General features: G+C 40.5%; 1 protein-coding gene across 1 annotated transcript in view; it reads right to left on the bottom strand.

Annotated features, from left to right (window-relative positions):
- The window catches only part of GTF2E1 (general transcription factor IIE subunit 1), a 57,842-nt gene that overhangs the window by 33,795 nt on the left and 1,130 nt on the right, over window positions 1-22,917 (bottom strand). The window contains exon 2 of the mRNA XM_075437390.1: window positions 14,411-14,888. Within this exon, the coding sequence (XP_075293505.1) occupies window positions 14,411-14,858 (448 nt within the window). The 5' untranslated portion in view covers window positions 14,859-14,888. The remainder of the gene's footprint in view (window positions 1-14,410; window positions 14,889-22,917) is intronic.

The following is a 22,917-nucleotide window of genomic DNA, read 5'->3' as shown; positions in this document are numbered from 1 at the left end:
CAACGCACAGGGAGGCAAATCCTTAACACTCAGACTCCTGAATGTATACTACAGATGCAGATGATGATTAGGATTACTTTTTGGAAGCAAATATTAAACTGCTGAGGAGTGATAACTGTGAATGTAGCAGATGTAGTGGATGTAGATAAAAGTTGACACTTTAGGTCTCGGAATCATTGCACAACAGATTAATTGAAACCAAAGCAAGTCTTAGTTCTTTGTGAATAATTGGGAAAGTTGTAACAAAGACACTCCTGAATAATCCCTTTAGACAGCTCAGCCTTGGGAGAGCAGATGCACAAACTACAGAGATAAAGAGGCTGCAAGATGACTATAAGATCGAACAAAGCAACCTTGAAAGACGTGATATACATGATCTTGGAACTGAGTTTGGGCAGAAGCACAGGTCAACCAGCGGACACCGTGATGAAGAGTACAAGCCTTCATCTCAAGACCCCCGACAACCACCCAGAGGCACCAACAGACATGCGCGAAGGACGTTACATTTCTGAGAAATGCTTATCATAGTCATGTTTCTTCCGAGAACTCATTAGTGTATGTTAATGACTATGTATGTTAGCATAAATACCTAGTAATTGTGTCTTTTTGACACCCATATTTGGTGGAGCTATCCTCTGTGCATCCAGGGCTGCAATAAAGAATGCCTGCTTTCTAAAACTCCAAACTTCAGTTTTAGCGAGTGAATTATTTTGCCTCTTTCCGGTAACAGGAGCACAGCAGCCTTCATTGGTTGAAAGCAGAAAGTTCCAGTCTGCTTTACAAATTACTACTTTTGAGGGTCATGATCTTTCAGCTCCAGACAGATTAAGATGAAACACCAAAGCATTTAGCAGTAGCAAGACCCTTAGCCAAGCAAGAACTACAGGCAGGACTAAGGAACGCACTCCTCAGCAAAAACATTCCGGTCTGGACACCTAGTGTTCAGTTATCACGTAAAAATATTTGGGAGACAGTAAGCAGTTCGACTGGGTATTGAGCACAGAGATCTCCTTGAGTTAAATACTTTAAAATCCTCAAAAGGATCAAGTCAAGCACAGAACTAGCCCAAAGTCTTCTGCAATTTTTAGCTTATGTAACATCAAATACCGCACATGAGAATTATTTCCTCTTCCTTCACCAGCTTCTCTGACATTTTTAAGATTTTACATCAATATTTTTATACACACATACATATCAGCCAATTTAATGAAGACTGTTACTGACCTCTCACATGAAAAAAGTGTGGGTTTTTTGATTGTTTTTAAAATTTATGTAGTCTGTTTGCAATGATACTCATATATTCCTCCAATCTTGTTCACAAAGGAAGAACCACCGAGACTGCCATCTCTCCATTTCAGCTTGAGTGAAGCATCGCAAATCACCTATCCTTTGTCTTTTATGGTCAAGTTACATCCTTGTCCTCCACTCACGGCAAGATCCTACATCTGCTTCTTTGTAGGCTTGAGGGCAGACAAGCAAACCCCTCTTTAATCAGTTTCACCAGCTCAGTAAAATTATTATGGAAATTCAAAAGCAGGTCTCTCTTCTCTCAACTCCTGTAAATTACATTCAGAATTTGCTAATCTTCTCTCTGCAACTTAAAAACTACAGTATTCAAGTATTCCCATAACCACGGACGCTAGAGTTTATACACTCAAGTGGTGCAGAAAAACTGCTAAATGCATTATCCACTCACCAATAAGATTGTTTTCAGAAGTAGTTTAACCCTTTTTCTCAGCCTGAACTCAGCAAGCTAGATCATACCATTCCAGACTAACCGCAAAGGTAGTACAGAAAAGACAGCCTGCCTTAGCTCCACCTGTAAGCACAACCAAAGAACTTGTATTAGCCACAGTTAAGTCCCCAGGAACAAGCAGGAAGGTAAGAATAAAACTATTAAACAGCCCAGGAGGAAGAAAATTTTTGACTGTAAAGAGTGAAAATTCTCCCATGATCCAATTTCAGACTGGCTTTATCAGAGCGGTTTTGTATTACTGAGCTTTCTCCCGTTCTGCCAAAGCAGAACGTTTTTCCTTCCTACATCCAGACTTCCTTGAATCATTGAAGACAGGATGCTGCCTTCTGATGAAATGCCCTTCCTGGCCATCCCTGGTGGAGGAAATAAAAAGCCTTGCCAACCTTTTGAAATGCAAATATTCACCAAGTAGGTTTCACGCCTCTCGCTATTGTTGCCTCTCCCCGAAGAGCACGTTGGGTGGAACAGTGAACTGTTTACTTATCTGCTAAAATGAATATTGTCTCGCACTCGCGATCCCCTCATCTCTCCATTTTCATTTTCCTCTTTTCTTCTCCCCAAATCTCACATTTTTCAAGCAAAAAAGATTGCTACCTCTAGATGGCAAAAAAGCTTGATCCTCCAGCAGCAAAATCATTAATTATCTCATCTGCATAGCCAATATGGCTCGATACAATTTCTTTCTTCAAATATTAACTACTTCTGCTACCTACTGAGACCTTAACAGAATAAACATTCAGCCTAAATGCTTCTTTTTGTGTTGTTAACAGAAAAATTCTTCCTCTGCTACTTTTTGGAGAGCATGGGCTGGGGAACAGCATTTTCATTAACAAGGAGGAGTACAATTAGAATGAGTAAGAAACACACAGACCAATAATACAATATATTATTGACAGGAGAAAAGAAGATACTGAACCTGACCCTCCCAGGGAGCAAGTAAGTGTCAATATGAAGACTCCTAGCGTAGTTTTGTTCTTCTGGTTCCCATTTCAGCCCACAGTTGTGGAGAACGATGCAGAGAGAAAAATAATTACTTCCAAATGTGAAAGATAAGAGTTTTGTGCAGCAGGACAAAATTCTCCAGATAAAGTTTTCTACACTACAGAATATTCTCCTGAAGTCAGTTATGAGGGCTACCTAGAATGGTTAAAACAAGACTGAAAAATACAGTGAAAAATACATATTTCTGAGAAAATTTATACTGATGGAAGTGTAGGGCAGAGGGTTTTTTCCCCTCTATTTTAGAAACATAAATTAAGAATTTTACACTATTCAGCAACAATAGGTTAGTATCAGTAAGAACTTATAGACTCTAATATCAAACTTTCAACAAATTCAGACAGAAATTTTAATGTTCATAGCTGATAACTGATTAGCAGTGTGCTTAACAATACGAACCTTATTTTTGGCATTATTTCATAATGGAACTCACAAAAAAGAAAGAACGCAATGAATGTATCACCTACATGCCCTCGCAATTGCCCCTATTACTCATACAAAATGGTTAGCAAGAAACAGAATGAGCACTATTGCTTGTGGAACATTTCTGTCCCTTCAAATATTTTAAATACAAATCTGTTCAACACTGGCTTATACAGTTGGTTCTGCATTTCAGTTGTGCAAGTTTTAGATATACACCAGGCTATCTGCACTTCTGATTAAAGAAAGCAATGACAACCACCATACAGTCTGTGGGCAAGGAAGGGTGCTGGAGAGGAATCACACTTGTGTTCCTCCTGCCATCTTTTATTCGAGAGCTGCTTTGCCACAGCCACATGCACGTTTAAGTACAACCACAGAAAGCAGAGTCCTTGAGTTAGCTGCCTCCTAGGCCATGTGTAAAGGTTCAGAAAGAATACTTCTGAGGCAATATTCCATTTCACACACCTAACCTTTTTGAGATATGCTATAGCTTCAGACACAGTGGAAGATCAAGCTCTCTGTTCAACAGAAGGCTAATCGAACCAAAGTCTCTTCATAACTTTGTAATCCACATCGAAATCTCCGGACAAATCTCCCAAATGCTATGTCTATGTTTCTCCATATACTATACTGTCATTACCTTGATCTACATGCATACAGCTTCACAGCAGTTAGCCACTCTTTTGGAAAACCAGCTGTTTTAGTTTCTCATACCAAAATGTCACACAAGGTAGAATGAACCTGCAACTTTCTATTAAAATGAACTTCAATATTGCTCTGAATTTGAGATTGCTGTTGGTAATCTCAAACCCCTCCACCACATTTAAGAACCAGATTGAATCTGGCAGAGACACAAAGGGTTCTTATTCTTGTAAATGAACGGAAGCAGATTTTGTGTGCTGGCAGAGCACGTAGGATGGCAACTGCAAAAAGTATATGTTTGGCATGTAGGGGGATGGCGTTACTGCCAGCTATCAAGCATTTCCATTAGGGCACCTGCTGTGGTTTCACTTGGCATGCTCCTGCAAGCAACTCTGTCCTCACAATATTCGCCTGTTTTGAAAACTGGCTAACAGAAACCATTCTCATTGCAGCCCCTGCAGCACAATTGATCAGCTCACTATAGAAACCTCATATTTCTCAGTCACTCACACAATTGATTATTTCTTGGTAAGCTGGGAAACCAGTCTGAACTGACATGATAACAGAAAGAACAGCTTGAACGTTGCCAGAGGGGAAGCTGATAATTTTTCAGACAACAGATTAGTAGAAAAGGATATTTGTCCAAATTCACAGATTAAGGTTCAAATGTACACCTCTTGAGTACAGAATTAACTGGCACCAGGGACCAACTTTGACCTTCTTTTCAACACATGAAAAAATGAATTCATGCCTCTGAAGTGTTCAAAGCAAAATGCAAAAAAAAACCCTAAACAAATCCAAAACCAATCCATCAAAAAAATCACAAAACAAAAATGCACACCTCATCCCCCAAAACAACCACCCACATCAACCTCAGAATACTTCACCAGACCGGCAAGAGAAAGACTTTCTTCCCTTGTCTTCCCACCCCTCAAGAGTAAGAGGTTTCACTCTTCTGCCACAACCACTTTTTGTCAGGTTATTCTCAAATTCAAAGATTGAAAAAGAGATCAAAGAACAGAAGATTAGATTCACTAGACGCATCGAAAATTAGGCCCACCTGAGAAGGTATCTTCCTTTAACAAGAAGCAACTGAACTTGGAACACTTTACCTTTCAAGGTAAGGTATAACATCTTACCTTGCAAGATGTTAGAATTTCTAATTCTCTCTGTAAAGGACCTAATTTTCATCCTCAAAAAAATACTATAAAGCTCCAAACATGCAAACCAAGTAAGTCAGAACTCCTCTAACCATGGAACTGGCTTCAGCAAACCATGCTGGGCATTTTTTGTCTTACAGTGCTTGTGTACAACTTAGTAATGTTTAAAAGGCTTCTACATCTACTTGTTCAAATCACATCTTGTTCAGGGCTCCCAAAAGACTCCTTGAGAACATACTGGTAGATGGGCAAGAAGTTTCTGCTGTGTGCCTTCATACAGCAGACAGACATCTCTGGTGCATCTGAGAGGTACATGCAAAAAACTGAAAGTGAAAAAAAAATCCTTTAGTAAAATATTTCCTCCTGAAGAATCAGCAGATGACCACAGATACTTTGCCTTTCCACTTCACCCTCTAGAGCTGTGAATAGCTGGAGTAAAGCTGATTAAATCGACATAACAAAGCATTTCACAATAAAGCCCCTGTTACCACCTACTTCTCAGATGCCTATTACACTTCACTGTTACTTACCATTTTTGACCACCATAACTAATTACTACGCCATCTCACCACCCCTCAGGCAACACTGACAACGCATCAGCACGATGCCTGACCTGCAGTGTGTGCTGAAAGATGTATTTCAGTACAGGATGGACACACTTGGGCCTGGTAGCACTCTGGGAGAAAACAAACGACGCTGTGTTACTCTGATCGCATTTGAAAAACAAAAAGGCGCTAGTTTTTTCTGGCCAAGGACCAATACAACTATACAAAATCAGTCCAGGGGCCCAGTCAGCAGTTTTAAAGTACATTTCTCTAGAGCACTGTATGGGATACAGGCTAATAAGCTCTGCCAGAGGGGCACAGCAGGTTATCAGTGGAGAATGAGGCATGCGAGAAGCTCTATGGGCATAGCAGTGCTATAGCTCAGTTGTGAAATAGCAACTTGATCACAGCTTGCAATATATATGTGGAATGGCCTATATGTATCTTCCTGGGTACACTTTAGGTAGCAAACTCCAGAAAATTTGTAAGATACCAACCAAATTTGCGTCTGCATTATACAATAGCATTTATCTACCTTGCATGCTACAGTTTCCCATTCCTGATGACCCGGGTCGCAACTAGAGAAGGAGAGCAATTTAACATTTCATGTCTTATAAAGAAAAAAGAAAAAGCACCACCTTCAGAACCACTTTGGATTATGTAGAGGAACACCGAGTTGCTCATTCATCTCAGTGTGCAGACCATTTTTAGCCCAAATAAATTAAAAATACTGTAACAGAATTTTTGAGCTTCCAAAGACATTTCCCTTGAAAACGTAAATTAAACTTTACTGGACTGCATGAGACACACATCAAATTATTGATCGTTCAGAAGCACCAGATGATTTAATACGTATTCAACATAAAATTGGAAAAGAAGAGAGGAATCTTTTCCTCTTCTCAGTAAGAGCTATTTCTGCTCCAGCTCATGTGCACAACCTCAGCAGCTCGGAGCTGACAGGGTTCTTCCTTCAGTCCCACTGTGAATAAATTAAGCTAGACAGTAAGCAGAGAAAGACGCAACTAGACAGAGGGAATATCCAAAAGGAAGCTTAGTACGAATTAAAGAACTTTTTTTTTTTTAAAACTTCAACCAAGAAGACTACAACAAAATACCAACTGAGTCAATACACACTACACCCTTGAATTGCATCCAACAGTAGAGAGACTGCAACACAAGTAACAAGATTCTACTTGAGCTCCTGATTCGACTTACAGATATCCATGCCTAACAGGACGACATACTTTGCAGATGGTATTACCAAGGATGCAGTTTAAAAGAAAATAGCAAGTTACCAGAGTAAAAGATAAGAATGCTGCAGTCCAGCTTTCATCACGGCAAATGGCTTAGCAATGTTCATAGATTTTACAGAGATCTTCTTGCCGTTATCTATTTCAATTTGCAAAGCCACAAGAAAAGTTAAAGTGATAACCTTTACTTGAAGGGCAATTATTTCCTGCACTTCTAATAATAAAATATCCTTTGCAGACAAAAAAAAAAAAAGGTATCAATACTGTAACTCAGGGCATGCATTTATCAGATACTTTTTTAAATCTAAGAAATACAGCAGACCAGCCAGAGGTCATTGTGGAATACAGGGAAGAGACCAGCCATCACTCTACAGGCAACAGCTTTTCTGAGTTACTCCAGTGACTTACAGTCCTCCAGTCTGATGTTCTGCATGGCACAGGCTCTAACACTACCTTCACCTATTTCTCCACCAAGCTGAGGGATCTGTGGTTAGACTAGGTGGTTATCTTTCACACAGGTGTCCAACCTGCAGAGAATGAGTTCAAATTACAGAGGTAACCTACACATCCCTTCTGAGTCACTCTAAAGAGTATTCTTACTTTTAGAAAAACATGCATTAATTCTGGTATGTTTTTCTCAGTTTTCCCTTCCCTGTGGCTCCAAGCCTTATCAAGCTGAAGCAGAGTAAAGCTGACAGGAACACTCTTGGAGCTTTTGCCAGAAATTTGAATAGAAACAGAGAAACTAAGCAGGGCATGGGCAGTTTCCTTCTGTTGGTGTTTGCCAAAAGCTCTCAGTGGCAGCACAGACAAACAAAATGTGCCTATAAAGTCAAGAAAAATCACACTGATGGGTTTACATACACTTGGAAAGCTAACAACAACAACAAAATCTTCACAGAATTTGTAGTTGTTCAAAACAGAATTGCTCTGAATCCTTTCTTTTTCAAGGGAAGTTGCTGGTATGCCAATTTACAAGAAGACTTTGTAAGTCCTGATTTTGGCTGGTAAAAAGCTGTAAATTGTTGTAGTAGTAATATACAGCACAGCCATGGCAGTACATGGTAGACAAAGCTATCCAGAATGCCTATTCCAAAAACTCATTGAACCTAAGGGACAAGAATCAACAGCATAAAGATCAAACAGGATTGACTACACAGAACTATTTATTCTGTGTATTCACACTAAGTGATTCATTTTTTCTAATGGCTGGAAGGGACAGAACACAAAAAGAGATGTACCAAAGATGGACACAAGAGCTCCATAAGAAAAGGCAAGGCAAAAAATAGGGAGAAGGGGAAACATAAGAAAAAAGTAACAAAGTAAATAGGACAGGCTCAAAAGTAATTTGAATCAGATGAGGAAGTTTTGAAGCTAGCATAGAACTTGCCTGAGGAAGTGGAAATTCAAAACAAGAAGACAAATGTGTTCCGAATAGCTCACTAGGGATGAGGCAAGAAGCTGAGCACTCAGAAAAGGCAGTAGCTCTAGAATTCAACACATGAGACCAAGGAGAGAAAAAAAAAAAAAAACCAAAAAAACCAAAGACTAGTCAAATTTCTAATCTCAGTAACAGGGCCCAAACCATACAAATCTCAGCTGCACACAGGCTGCCTGAATGTGATATGAGGTACATTGTGACAGGTACAGACAACCAGGCTCTGAACACCTTCTGTGTAATTCTGTTACAAAGTACACAAATGACATGTGAGAAGCTCACAGTAAAATGGGTGGTGTTAAAATGAAATTCAAGGTGTTTTTTTCTTCCCTTCTGTAAAACTGATATTACCACCTTCAATCTGTTCTTCCCAAATTAAATTTCATATCAGCACACAGAATAAGAAAGGGATCCAGATACACAGTATGTTACTATTACAGTGCATCTTCAGGAACAGTAAGATAGCTACATCCAAAATCATTCACCAAACCAAGGGCAAACTGTGGTAGGGCAAAGAGGAGACAAGTAATTAGGTGCTATGATTTCCAATAACAACAAAAGACTCCAGTGATTATAACCGCGATTAAGAACATCACAACAGCATCATCTTCCTGATTCACGTTACCCACTTATCTTCCATCTTTTTCTTTCCGCTATTATTCAAGTCTTATCTAACTGAATGTTACGGTGAAGACACTTAATGTGTAGATGTATGCAAGAGACCAACTGTGATTGCAATATACTGTTATCATCAAGATTTTTCTTCACAGTAACAGAAGTGAAAGAAACGCAAGACTGGATAAAAATTATATTGCAAAAATAGAAGGGAAAAGAGGAAAAACTACTTCATCTAGCATTATACTTTCTCTCTAACATCAAATTCACCTGCTGCACTGCTGTGTATCCTGATACAGTTTGGTATTTGAAATACCCAAGTAAATCAGAGCTGAGTAACAGCATGATGCACTGTGGGATCTTGATTCTGTCACACCTTCACTTCAATCTCACTCTCCCTTTTGCGATTTCTAGTCACATTCTCTCAAATTGACCTTGAATTTGACAGTCCACTCCAACACTACACTAGATTTACAAATATGATTAGGGTATGAGAACAGGGTACATCAGAGACCTTCCCCAACCAGATCCAATTAATCGCGCTACAGAACACATATCCATGAACATAATTTCCAGTTTTGTGACATTCAATAAATTAATCAACCCAAGCCTATCTGCATAGAGAAACAGACAGCTCCCTCTACTGGGTGAGACAATGCAGCTCCTCCTGTCCTTCCCCCCACTCCACAGAACAGACTTGTGCATACTTAATTCTCCAATAAATTTTTTTTTAAAAATCCAGTCCACAAGATGGTATCAAGTTGTTTAGATTACTCTGCAATTTCAGGAATTGGCCCACAGAAACCAAATTTCTGTAGTTTCTACATTTAAAAACACAGAGGAGAAAATTATTCCCATAGGTCTGCGTAAGAGCCTGATGAAGTAACATCCTATCTCTAGGTGAAACACTTGAAAACCCGGTGATCCTTTTATCAGTGTCCACTGTCAGCCCAGGTCTGGGAATAGACAGAGTTCAGCAGTGTTAGTCACAGTATGCATTTAACATCTGGCTTTTCTTACTGCTACTCAATTAAACTCTTTCTTGTACATCCCTGCCTCAAGAGACAGCCCTCACCTTATTTAAGGGAATGGCTGCAGCTTTCCACCTGCATGAGGCTACATCATAACGGCAGCTGCAAGCAATTGCTCCCATGTAGAACAGAGAGTGATGAAATATAGCACAGGTAGACAGCAGACAATGGCACAAGTGAAAGGCAATGATCTGCATTTCAAGTGCTTATATTTGGATCTTCTAAGAAAGCTACAATGTTTTTTCTTTTTCAGTCATCCCATCTGAAACACAAGGCTAGAAGCAACACTTTTAATTTATACAGTATTAGTCTTTTTCTTTCTGTAGATCTCAAAACACTCACAAAAGTGGGTAAGAACTGTCTGCTCAGTGTAACAACCCAGCCTGCACCAGTTCCTGCCAAAGGCACTGCCAGGTCAGTAGGCAAACCTCAAACCTGCAATCTCTTGAATTGGAAAGTTCTTCTTAGCCTTGCTACAAGTTTCCACAGCAAACTTTTGCAAAATAAAAGCATGCTGTGTCCAAGCTGTCTGCCTCTAAAAGCAAAAGTTACTGACACTGCTTCTTTGAAGGCAACTGTAAAAACTGCCACTGAGGAAAACATGTGGTATCTGCAGATCTGTTCAAGCTCTCCATTTAGAGCAGATGGGGCTAAAACTCATGACCTGGGCATGCCATGCTTAGAGCTGGCAGACACTCACTGGTCATACAACCGACTGACTCCTCCAACATAATATGTGTTTCTTTTCTTTTCACTTTTCACAAGATCCCTTTGCAAGTTTGTTGTGGTTTTGCCTCAATTTGCAACAAAAGAACCACACAGTTACTCTCTCACTCCTTCCCCCTCCCCGGTGGGATGGGGAAGAGAATCCGAAGGAAAAAAGGCAAAAATTCGTGGGTTGGGATGAGAACAGTTTAACAGAACAGCAAAGGGAGAAGAAAACAACACTCAATAATAAAGCATATACAACATGCAGTGTTCTCACCACCCAATGCCCAGCTTGCTCCTGAGTAGCAAAAGCCTCTCCTTCAGCCAGCTCCCCACGTAAATACTGAGCGTGACATCACATGGTATAGAACATCCCATTTGATCGCCTGTTTGGGTCAGCCCAGCCAGCTTCTTATGAAAATTAACTCTATCCCAGCTGAACCCAGGACAAAGTTGAAGCAGCAGCAAAATTCTAGGTTTTTTCATCACCTTGACTTTCACCATCTGAGTTTCTTTAACGCTGCATGATTCCTGTCTTTGAACTTCCTACAAGTACCAGACAATATTTGTTCAACCTTTGACAGCATGGTAAGTTTTTGGAGCTTTTTTGGGTTGAGATGTTTAATGGCAGAAAAAGGGATGGAGAAAAATCATATAATATTTATAAGCACAGTGAGATCACACACTCCAAGCAACAATTATACCATTTAAAATCTACATGTAAAGTTACCTTAGTGGCTAACTTGCTACTCTGTTCAAAAATATTTTTCCAAATTAATTGGATGAACAGCAACCAAAGCACATCTATACTTATGTGCCCTGAAAATGTACCCTTCTTACTATCAATCATTTTCTCTCAGCAGACACATTTCCACCTTCCAAAGCCACCAATAATGACATCTTCTGATAAAACAATAAACACCTCAGTTTAATTTAAAATTATTCACAAATGGAGTACAGCACAGAGCTAAAAAAATCTTCCATTTGACAGCTTGGAACCTATAAGAAACAGACCTCTGCTAAAGCCAAGAGACAGACACAGATGCTGTGGTAAAAATTACAGAGCACTACAGATCCAACTTACGGACAGGCTCTTTACAAGCACTCTTAATTCATAAACTGCACTGGAATGACTACAGTCATGAAGAGATTCTGGAAACCTACACACCATCACTAACAAGGAAGGGCAAGAGCCATAACCTCCTCTTCTAACCCTTTCATCCTACAACAATTGCTCAGAGTTTGCATTTCAATTGTAACTAGGGAACAGGAAAGCAAAGCAGAAGGGAACACAGGGCATCTAAACGATCCCCATCGCTGAGTGATAAGGACAAAAAGCAGACAGTGAAGCAGGATGTCTTTTAGCAACAGATTGGCAATTTAAGTGCAGCTTGGTCTAGATTAGCTCAGAGGATGCCCACCATGCTATAGCTGTTCAATGGACTAACAAGACTTTGGCCCTGCAGGCCTTTTAATTCAGAAAATTTTATCAACATGGCTGCAGTCCAGGAGCAGCTCAGGTCAACCGTGACTGAAATTCATGCAGCTTTCAGCTACCCTTCAGCAGTTGTACTGCCATGAGTTTCAATGAGTGGGAGAGATTTATGCATAGCACTGATAAGGGCTAAGGACATCCTTGGAAAAGGATGGCTATTCACTGTCTAATAAACCTTTCTCCTCTATATGCCTTGTCCTCACGAGCTCCCTCTGTGAGAGGCCCAAAGCTGCCTCAGTCTCAGTTCTTTTCTAATATGGAATTCCAGAGGAGCAGGAAACATAAGCACGCAGCACAATTCACTGCAATACAAAGCAGCCATTCTCACTAAAAAAAAACAAACAAAATTGCCCCTTATCTACCCAGAATGGAAACAAGCAGCTATCTCATGTTTTGGAGGCAGTATGAGACCTTCTTACACAGTAACTGGAGAGCCCTATCCAAACTGGTATTCCACGTAACAGCTCTTGAGAAACAACAGTATCATCATGCACTATCTAGATGAAGCTATTATTGACTTAGAAGTTATATAAGGAGAAACATAATATACATAAATTCTAGACAGGTATGTTCTTACTGAAAGTAGGGGAAGGTAAACTAGTTATCTTGTTATTTGCATTAATACTGACAGAAACCAGCTGCTGGGAAATGCTGGGAAAACAGCATTCAACCTTTCATTCCATCAGCAAAACTGCTAAACACTCCGCGCGCCAGTGAATGATTTTGCATTGTGGAGACAGCCAGTGCCTGTACTGCAGACAAACCCTTGGTTGAGACCTCATCAGCTCCTGGAGCACAGGCCTTGCTGTCAAAGCCAAAGCCCAGCATTATTGTCTTTTGCGTGTCTCCCACAGCCAGTTCTTTGCTCTTGGAACTCACCACCCACACAGGCCGGGGGGATTCACCTGCAAAGCTTTACAGGTTCCCTTGAGGCGAGCATCTCGCAGTCCCCACTATGTTTGTTCTCTGCACAGGTTCTCTACTCTCTTCTTACTGAAGGAAACTGCAAAAGCACTATCCCCCCTCAGCCCGATGCCCACAGCTGTAGCTGCCACAGATGCTCATTACTGCAGAAAGCATGTGTAGCTCCTATACTCCGTGGTGAGTACAGAAAGCCTGTGCTGGCACTGCTGGTTTTGGTGCTCCATGAGGGAGCAACTTCTACGTGGAAAGCTGTGCTGAATTGCAGCAATGACTGTTACTTGACTTAGTGGATTCTGCTTCTCTAGTACTAAATATCATTTTCACGGCTGTTCAAGTAAAAGGAGTTTCACAACTCTTGATCTCTGGAGGCAGGAAAGAGAAAATGATAAGCTGAGCATTTGTTGGGTGTTTGCACTTCTCCAAAGCAGATTAGACATCAGTAACCTTAGATTAAAAGCTTCAATACCACTAAAAAGTGAATTTTTACAGTTTCTTTTCATGATAACGGACAAGGCACCACACTCCAATGTTTCTGAGAGCTCACCTGACTTTTGCTCTTTTATTTTTATGGAAAAGTAAGATCAGGACAAAGAATTCAAAAGAAAAATCAAAAAGTAAAAAAACTAACTCAGAAAGTGGAGGCCTAACACCCAATCACTGCTCCCTGCCTCCTCCCAAAATAATCCCAGATTAGACTAGCAAAACAGGATCTCACCAGGTCCAGGTGTTCTTCCTTTTCTTCCCTAGCACAGAAGCACTAAGTACTTGTACTGCCCCTGTACACAATGACACCCAGAAAGGATTCTTATTTCATATGCATGAGACAGATATGCACCTCCACTGAGACACAGACTTGAAAAAGAATCTTGTTTATTCCCAACCACAGACAAGTCTGTAATTAATTTCTTTTAACTTTCATGAGACTGCTTTACACTGGGGAAACAAGGTGGTGCAGTATAATGAACTGGCTAGAAGAAAATTAAACAGTAACAACTCACTCCTTGCATGACCATATCGAAATTAAAAATTTTTGGCATACCAAAGTCAACTACACATACGCCCTCTCTGCAAACTACCGGTATGTCATACAGGTTACAGGCACAGCCAGGTTGTACTGAAAAACTGTCAGCTTCCAACACTGACAGACTGCCTCATTCACCCTTGAATTCAACTGTGGTAAGACTTCTATTTCTCTACTGCTTGTCACGCAAGCATTTTGCCAACATCGCAGTTTGCCTGTACAGACTGTATAACTCTGCACACATTCCTTCTGTATTTTGCTCAAACATATACCACCTGCAGAAACAGAGTGCCCTCTAGCTCTGGCCAAACTCAAGAGAATTTTTCTAGAACTGTTTCCTTAAAGCCCAGCACTTACAGACAAAGGAGAGAGAGCGAGAGCATTCTGTTACCCGTACTCTTACCTGTCCTGGGGTCAAACAGCTGGTTGGCCTCCAAGTCTGTGAAAGTGCTGAAGCAAATGGGGCATTTAAAAGAGGCGCGATTGGTGGAGTCTCTTTCATCGGTCTCAATCCTCCTCCTCATGTGGTCCAGCTTGTACTTCACCACATTAACCAGAAGGCGGTAGTTGATGAAGTAGTAGTTATGACGGGTGGTTTTGCCATCTGGAGCCGTCTCTACCCTCATCCTGCATTTGATGAACTTGTCACCCTTGAGGGTGTTGAGGACAGCCCGCAACTGCTTCCTATCAAACTTCAGGAGCTCCAGCATGTCCTCTTCCTTCACACAGGGGTTCCTGATGAGAATGTCCAGAGCCAAAGCATGCTCAATGCCATAGAAGCCACGCACCACGTATTTGGCAAGGCGTTTGAGAGCTGCTGGGACCTCAGTGAGGACATCTGGGTCAGTCATAGCAGGTTCAGATCTTGAGCTTCATGTATACTGCAATGAAAAAAGGCAGATAGATTCTCAGCTAGCCTTCTGACTTCAGAAGTTTTGATTTAACTCACTTAGAGCTAAGGAAAGGATGGTGTGTTTTCCACTTCTCTTTCCCAAGCCCTACACTGTCTCCTTAGTTGTTAATAACACCAACACTACAGAAGTAGAATTTGGAAATGGTACCTCTCACTCAAAACAAGATTATGGAAAACTTAAAGTGCACAAAATTAACTCTATTCCAGCTGAAATCAGGACAAACTGGTACCATAACTTACGGCAAATTTCATTACTACTCAGTCACAGCCAGTTGAGCTGGAATAAGAAAGCTGTCTTTAAACTGAGCTCCAACTTCATGATCAGCTGAGAACTGTAGCTTGGGAGAAGCAGAAAAAGGCTACAGCAAGAAAGGTCTTAAGACAGCCCTAGAGCAGAGCAGTCTTACGGCCCCAGTTGATGTCACTTGATCACATTGTATCTAGCCCCACCTGCTTCTACTCCTCAGACATCACTGGGCAGAGATATTATTTGGGACTGAGTGCGCCCTCAGCAAGTTTGCCGACAACACCAAGCTGTGTAGTGCGGTCAACACGCTGAAGGGAAGGGACCTTGACAGATGTGAGAGGTGGGCCCATGCAAACCTCATGAAGCTCAGCAAGGCCAAGTGCAAGGTTCTGCACATGGTTTGGGGCAATCCCAAGCACAAATATAGGCTGGGAGGAGAATTCATTGAGAACAGCCCTGAGCAGGACGTGGGGCAAAAAGCTCGACATGACCCAGCAGTGTGCGCTCGCGGCCCAGAAAGCCAACCATATCCTGGGCTGCATCAAAGGTAGCACTGCCAAAAGGTCGAGGGAAGTGATTCTGCCCTTCTACTCCACTCTGGTGAGAGCTCACCTGGAGTACTGCGTCCAACTCTAGAGCCCTCAGCACGGGAAAGACATGGAGCTGTGGGAGCAGGTCCAGAGGAGGGCCACAAAAATGATCAGAGGCCTGGAGCACCTCTGCTATGAGGAAAGGCTGAAAGAGTTGGGGCTGTTCAGCCTGGAGAAGAGAAGGCTGCGGGGAAACCTTATAGCAGCCTACCAGTACCTGAAGGGGGCCTACAGGAAGGATGGAGAGGGACTTCTTGCAAGGGCATGGAGTGACAGAGTTTCAAACTGAAACGGTTTCAAACTGAAAGAGGGCAGATTTAGATTAGATATAAGGAAGAAATTCTTTCCTATGAGGATGGTGAGGCACAGGAGCAGGTTGTCCAGAGAAACTGTGGATGCCCCCTCCCTGGCAGTGTTCAAGGCCAGGTTGGACGGGGCTTTGAGCAACCTGGTCTAGTGGAAGGTGTCCCTGCCCATGGCAGAGGGGTTGGAACTCGATGACCTATAAGGTCCCTTCCAACCAAAACCATTTTATGATTCTACGAGGACAGCTTGCTAACACAGCCTGGTATGCATTCAAGAAGCAGCTCCCAGCTGCACAATGAGAACAGATAAGATTTTTTGATTACTTTCTGATAAATAGACTTTAGTCAATCGTCTGCAGCATGAAAACTGTTAGCACTACCAACTCTTACATCAGCCTGCTTCAAGCCTTGATCTTAGGTGAGCAAATAGGTCCCTCCAAAGACTGATCCTTCATCTGAAGTGTCTCACATTCAGGCCTTACTAGCCCATGGATAATATAGCATGCTAAATGAAGTAAAAATCAAGACTAGTGAACATGAAGAGATGATGTGTTTAAAAAGAAAGCAGTATTCCATGAAGTATCCTTTGAGTTACTTATCATGACATACCATGCTGTCTGTGACAAGACAATAATTTCTAAAGAAATATTGTATTTTCACTTCATATTTCTTCACCTTAACATCAAATGGCACAAATGGTCATGACAATTGCATGCTTCTGTGACATACGCAGGATCATATATAAGATCATATCATCACCCTTGCCACAGACATAGCCAAAAAACCAAACCCCAGCAGACAACTAACAGCAGCAACTCTTCTGAAGCAGCCAGTTTTGTGCAGCGGAGAGAAAAAGGGAAGCAACCCCATAAGGCACAGAGAAAAGGCTTACTACCCCTTCTCAGGATGGCTCTATGCATTTTCCCTCAACTCTTTCAAGTCTGTACATCTTTCAGCAATAACAAAATTCCTCTCCGCTCATAATGCACTTAGATTTCCATGTATGAAAGGTTCAAGATAAGCACAAACTATTATAGGTGCTTTTGAAATACCCATTCGGGGGTTGTACTTCCAGTTAACTTCAAATAAAACTTTGAATAGCCTTTTTCAATGAGACTTCTATGCTAGTTTAGGATATGAATAATCATTTCTTAAGTAAAAAGTTCCTCCAAATGAAGAAAAAACCCACATCTTAATTTCTGTTTGTTCGTCATTGCTAAGCAATTTTAAATAAAGAGGAGAGTGACAGCAGAAGAAAGGATCAGGATAAGTATCCTATTTTCTTCATCACTATCATAAAATCTGTAATAAGCTTTTTGACAAACACCATTACAGAACTTTTCTCTACTCCCCACACTAAGACATCCCCTTGAAATCACCAAGCTCTGCATGTAACCAGGCAGCTGATGACTCACTTCCATCAGCTACGACTACTCAAAAATCTGTGATCATTATCCCAGTACCCTACTTGGATTTTAATATGTTTTTTTTCTGTATGAGAAACACTGCCCTCTTAGAAAACTTTAAGCAACATTACCCATTGAAGCTCTTACTTCTCTCCAGCTCCTACCCTCTTCTGCAATTGCAGAGCTATGGTCCTCTAGGGTTACAGCCAGTGCGACTGCAAAGAAACTAGGCTGCAGATTGTGGATCTTAACAGTAAGTAAATTTAGATTGTCCTATCTCTTCTGCCTTTTGTGCAAGGAAAAAAAAAATCCACCTTCATTCTTTTTGTTTAAAATGCTTCCCTGCTTGAGCTTTTCTTTTTCTCTCGGGGCCAAAGGGTATTCACAGTGCTCAAATTGAAACAAACTGAACAACGTTTGTTGACTGCTGGTGTTCAGGCTGAGAATAGCTTACAAAAAACAACGCTTGGATGTCCAGCTCCAGCTTCTCTTTAAGGAAATTAAATTAAAATACGTTTATCACTGCATGAATTAGCCATGAAACAAGTACTTCTAGAGCCAGTTAGCTTTTGTTTGCATGCCAGATACACAATGATTTATCTCACACAAAGGAGAGTTTTATAGAGCTTTGCATTAAAGGTAAAAGCATTAGCAATAAAGGATGCGCACTCATGAGTTAGCCATACAGTAACTCTGAATCTCTAAGTCAGACCCAATCTGAATACTGTCACAGGACATCGTCCTTGAAAATCAATTTCATTCTGTTGGTATTTTTACAGTCTTCCAGCCACTTAAAGATAAATCTTGCTTTTGACTCAATCTGTCAGCAACAGACTGATACTATAAAACGATGTCAATGCAGAAGCTGGTCAGAAGCCTCTATTCATTCAAGTTGATTAAATCTTATTCAAAGTTTAAGCACGGTATAACATTAATGTAAAGATCAATTTTAAATAAAACCTGACACCCCAGAAGAGATTTAGAAAGTCACATTTTGAAAGTCAAAAGGTTTTTGAGTGTTGAGCTCAAAAACAAACAAACAAAAACCTTCTGTCCTCAGCAATTCACTGTCCCCTAAAAATTTCTTGCAGAAAAACTTGGTGACAACTTGCAGTGGACACAGTGACCTTCAGAACATCAGTTAGTTGTGACAAAAAAAAGGAGAAAAGTCTTTTTAAAATAAACACATCTCACTCTGGAAACTTCACCTGAGAGCTAATGGAAACCATTTTCTCCGCAAGAATCTCATTGATAAGACAGCTGCAGATTTTCACAGCCACTTTCAAAACAGGTTTAAGGTACAATTTCTCAAATAATACAGTCAAACAGACATACTAGGGACCATCAAATAAAACCACCTCTAAAAGTATATACTTTTCCCTTTCCCTTGGTTTTCAGCAAATAATATTCCTTAGTGCCAATCACTAGAAAATATTTTTTTTTTCATGTAGTAGGACTAGGAGTTTTTACACAATTACTACTTCTCCTCTGCTGGAGAATTTTAGTGATGTCCAAATCTTCCATGTCCTCAGGTAATAGTGGGCATCTTGAGTGTAACACTGGTTTTCTTCCAGGCGTGGATATATGGAAGTATAGGCATTCTGAAAAACACCACAAACCATTCTTTCCCATTAATCTCCGCTTCAAAACGTTGGTTAACATGGGTTAAATTCTAAATCCTGCAGAAGACAGCCTTTGCGCGAGACAACCAACTGACTAATGTCAGCTTTAAGACAGGAAAAAAAAGCAAGCTATCAAAGAACATCCTTGCCAAGCTTTGCTACATGAAAGTCAACAATGCTGAACACAACTAACTGAGCTCTAAAAATTAGCATGGACACATGTTCAAACACAGTTTTTTATATTACGTTGAGGCCTAATGCCAAACTGATCAAAAGCAAGGGTTTGAACAAGATCCATATGGTTGGATGAAGGACATATTTCAGAACATCATTCTTGACAATCATGTTCTCATGTAAGCTATGTGATACACAACAATGGCATAAGAGCGAGCACAGACCACTGGGAGAACTCACCACGTCAGTGTCTAACAAATTGTTTTTCTAGGGGAAGCTGACATCTGGCTTACAAAGAATCCCAGGCTACAGCACATGAGCTGCAAATCCTTACTACCTTTCACCAGGCAAGAAAGAGTGATACAGCTCCCAGGCTGTAATCCACTGCCACAAGAATATCAGTTTAAAATTCAAAAGCAGGGGACTTTACCACTGCATCCTTGAGCTGTGGTTTCACCTTCCATCAAAGCAGTAAGTCAAGCCTGAATTAATTACATGTGCAAAGAAATATGATAACATCTCCTAACAACGTTTTAATGGACGTGCATCTGCTTCATAGTAATGTCTGTACTGACCTTAATAACGTATAAACATCAAGGGACATTTTCAGGGGGAAAAAAAAAAAAAAGAAAAGAAAAACAATGGCCAAAATACACTGCTATGGAGTAAGCACCTACAGCAATAATAACAAAGCACACTGGACAGGATAATATTCAGAAACACCCAAAAGAAAAATTTCAAATTTTAAACATGGGCTTTATTAAAAGAGACAGCTGTTGTAGAATTGTTCTGGGTAATTATCTGAATACAATTCAGTATTACAGATGTAGGAGGAAAGTAGACCTATGTTATCACAGCAGGACAGCAACCCTAAATACACATTTGTTTGTTTTTTTTTTTTTAATTGCTCTAAATGTAAGAATAAATATTGACATGGCTATAAGACAACACTGGGAAGAAAGACGTACAGTTACACAATACAGTCAGATTTGTTGGGTGAAGAAACTCAGGGTACAGTCTGTAAAATGGAGATCCTACCTCAGGCTGAGTAAACTGCATGAGGCATAGGTCTTCAGCATAACTAGAGATGTCAGAAGGGAAACTGGAAGCGACCACAAAAAAACCATTCAGTATGATGGAACCAAAGACCATGCAGAAACCAGAAATTCAACTGAGCAAACATCTCCACTGGTCAGGACTTTCCTGATGCAACATCAAACCAACTGAACTCTTCTTCTCTATGTACAAAAATTTCAAGAATTCTTTGGTGAACTCGAACAGGAGTTGCGCTAAGGATGTTGGCTCTGTTTTTCTTCCTGTTTTTCCGGAATAAATCCCAGACAAAAGATGAGAAGTGCTACAATGGTGATATCTAGAAGCCACAATGTAGATGAAACTAAAACTACAGCTTATGAAAATGTAAGTCAGCCAATGAATTCACCTGAACTTTTATCCAGTAGTGCAAATGAACATCACCTTGTTTTAACACACAACTTTCAGGTTTATATTAATTCCACTGGTAATTTTGCCTCGAAAAAAATTAATGAAGTCTCACTGTTCATATATTTGACAAGCTAAACATTTTAAAAGCAGGATCTTGCAAAAGGAATCCGACTGCTCTTTCAGACACTTTTGGGTATACAAACCCTTTCTAACACCCTGGATCTCTTTTGGAGAAAAACTTGGGAGTTGCAGGGTTGGGTGGGAACCTAGGTCTACCAGACATACTGTTAACACAGGGAAAGGTGCTTCCTGTTTTTCCCCATATCTAGTTTAAATTATTAGTGCTCTTTTTCACTAAATCTTTGAGACAAGGTTTTGCTGATTTGTTTGTAAAACATTTCTGCAGGCTTCTGCCATAAGATTTTAAAAAAAGGAAAAGAATTTACTTGCTTACACCACTGAGACAGTTTCTTCAAGAAAAATTAAAATCAGATTATAAAAAGTCCCTCACCTGTGAATGTGGCAAGTATGACAGGCTTCTGGGAGCCAGTGTATACCATATCCTACTCCAACAGTGACTTGCAAACAGCAGATCCTGGTTTTATAGTTTCTCATTCCAAGAAAATTTAACATTCTGTCTTTCAGAAAATGATGAGATTAAGTTGACAGAAGCAATTCTGAATCTTCCTGAGTACAGGGAGGGAAGCCACAAATTTCAGAACTACAGTGGGAAAACATGCCGTAAGGAATTTAAATGTCTGTACAATATAACCTCAGACACTACTTGTCCTTTCCAGAAAAGGGAAAATGGCATAGAATCTTCCATTTTCATGTCTTGCTTTTTTTGCCGTTCTCTGTAGTGACTGGATGATCTGTGCAACATCCGTATTATCCAGAACTGACTTCATCCCACATCAGATGCAAATCCAAAGTCTTCTGGCATTTCATCAAAAGCTTACTGAATTCCATTCCCTGGAGGCTTCAGGAACACTGCTGCTCAGCCTTCCTCCTGCACTACATCTTGATGAGATACTGTGTATTTTCATTGCAAGACCTGCCCTGAAGTATTCCAGAAGAAAAGGACAATCTGCTTTCACTCAAATCCTACCTTCTTGTTGGCATTCCATAAACTGAAAGCAAGAGGCCACAGGTATCAAAGGGTTTTCTTCACTGAAGATGCAAAGTTGTGCTGCAGCTGCGCACAGAAAGGCTGAAGTGCCTGGCTAAAACTGGGACATTTTCACCTAACATCACAAGCAAAAATCTATGGAGCCACACATGATAAGGCCACAAGGTCTGACCATGCAAGGCAGAAATTGAACAATGCAGGCTCAGGATGTAATCCTAATCAAATTCATAATCTAAACCTGATATGAACAACAATAGCAAGATGTCAGTAAATAAAAGGACTACCTGTGTGGAGTTAGCATTGGCCCTCACATGAGGAAGTTGTAAGGTTTTGGGGTTTTCTTTAAAGGAAAAAAAGTAAGAGCATTTCTCACAAGTATCAAGACTAACAAGTCATGATTACACTTAAGTACAGTGGACGTAACCCCACCATTCCTTAAGTTTCTGAAAGGAAAAAGGTAGTAATTGTTTTTCATAACCTGGATTCAATTGAGACCTGAGACACCACACTCCTCATCACAACAGATGGTATAAGTGGTATTCTCTGATTTTCAGGAATTCCAGAAAGAAGACAAAGATTTATGAAAGTATTAGATTCAGAAAAGTTTTAGTGCATCAGGGTGTAGCAAACCAGTGTATATACTGTGTATGTAAGCAATAAAGAAACGGAGAAACTAAACAAGATAACAGGTTAGCTTTAATTCATGTAGTTACTTGTTTAGAATAATTCCCTAAAGCATCCTGTGTGAAAGCAAGCTGTAAATACTATCTTCAGGAAGTGGAACGTAGGAATGAAACTGCCATCATCCCTTACTGCTGCCCTAGAAGAGTATTTGCTCCTCGCCCAAGTACATGGCTGTGCCCTCTCCCATGCCGGCTCTGGCACTCCCAAGACTTCCTATGCACCAATATGCATTACTAAAAGGCAGAAAAATACCTTCTCTTTTGGTTTTATTTTTCCTTTTACTAGGTTTTTCAACAGTTTAATCAGCTAGTGAAAAACTCTGATGAGCAACAGAACCAGCAGATGCAAGACGATGCCAGTGCACCTGAAGAGATGAAAAAAGAAACTCCGCCTTTCA

The sequence above is a fragment of the Opisthocomus hoazin genome, chromosome 1, assembly GCF_030867145.1.
Source record: "Opisthocomus hoazin isolate bOpiHoa1 chromosome 1, bOpiHoa1.hap1, whole genome shotgun sequence".
NCBI classification, from domain to species: Eukaryota; Metazoa; Chordata; class Aves; order Opisthocomiformes; family Opisthocomidae; genus Opisthocomus; species Opisthocomus hoazin.
The sequence above is the reverse complement of the archived record's forward strand: the minus strand, read 5'-3'. Positions and strand labels throughout refer to the sequence as shown.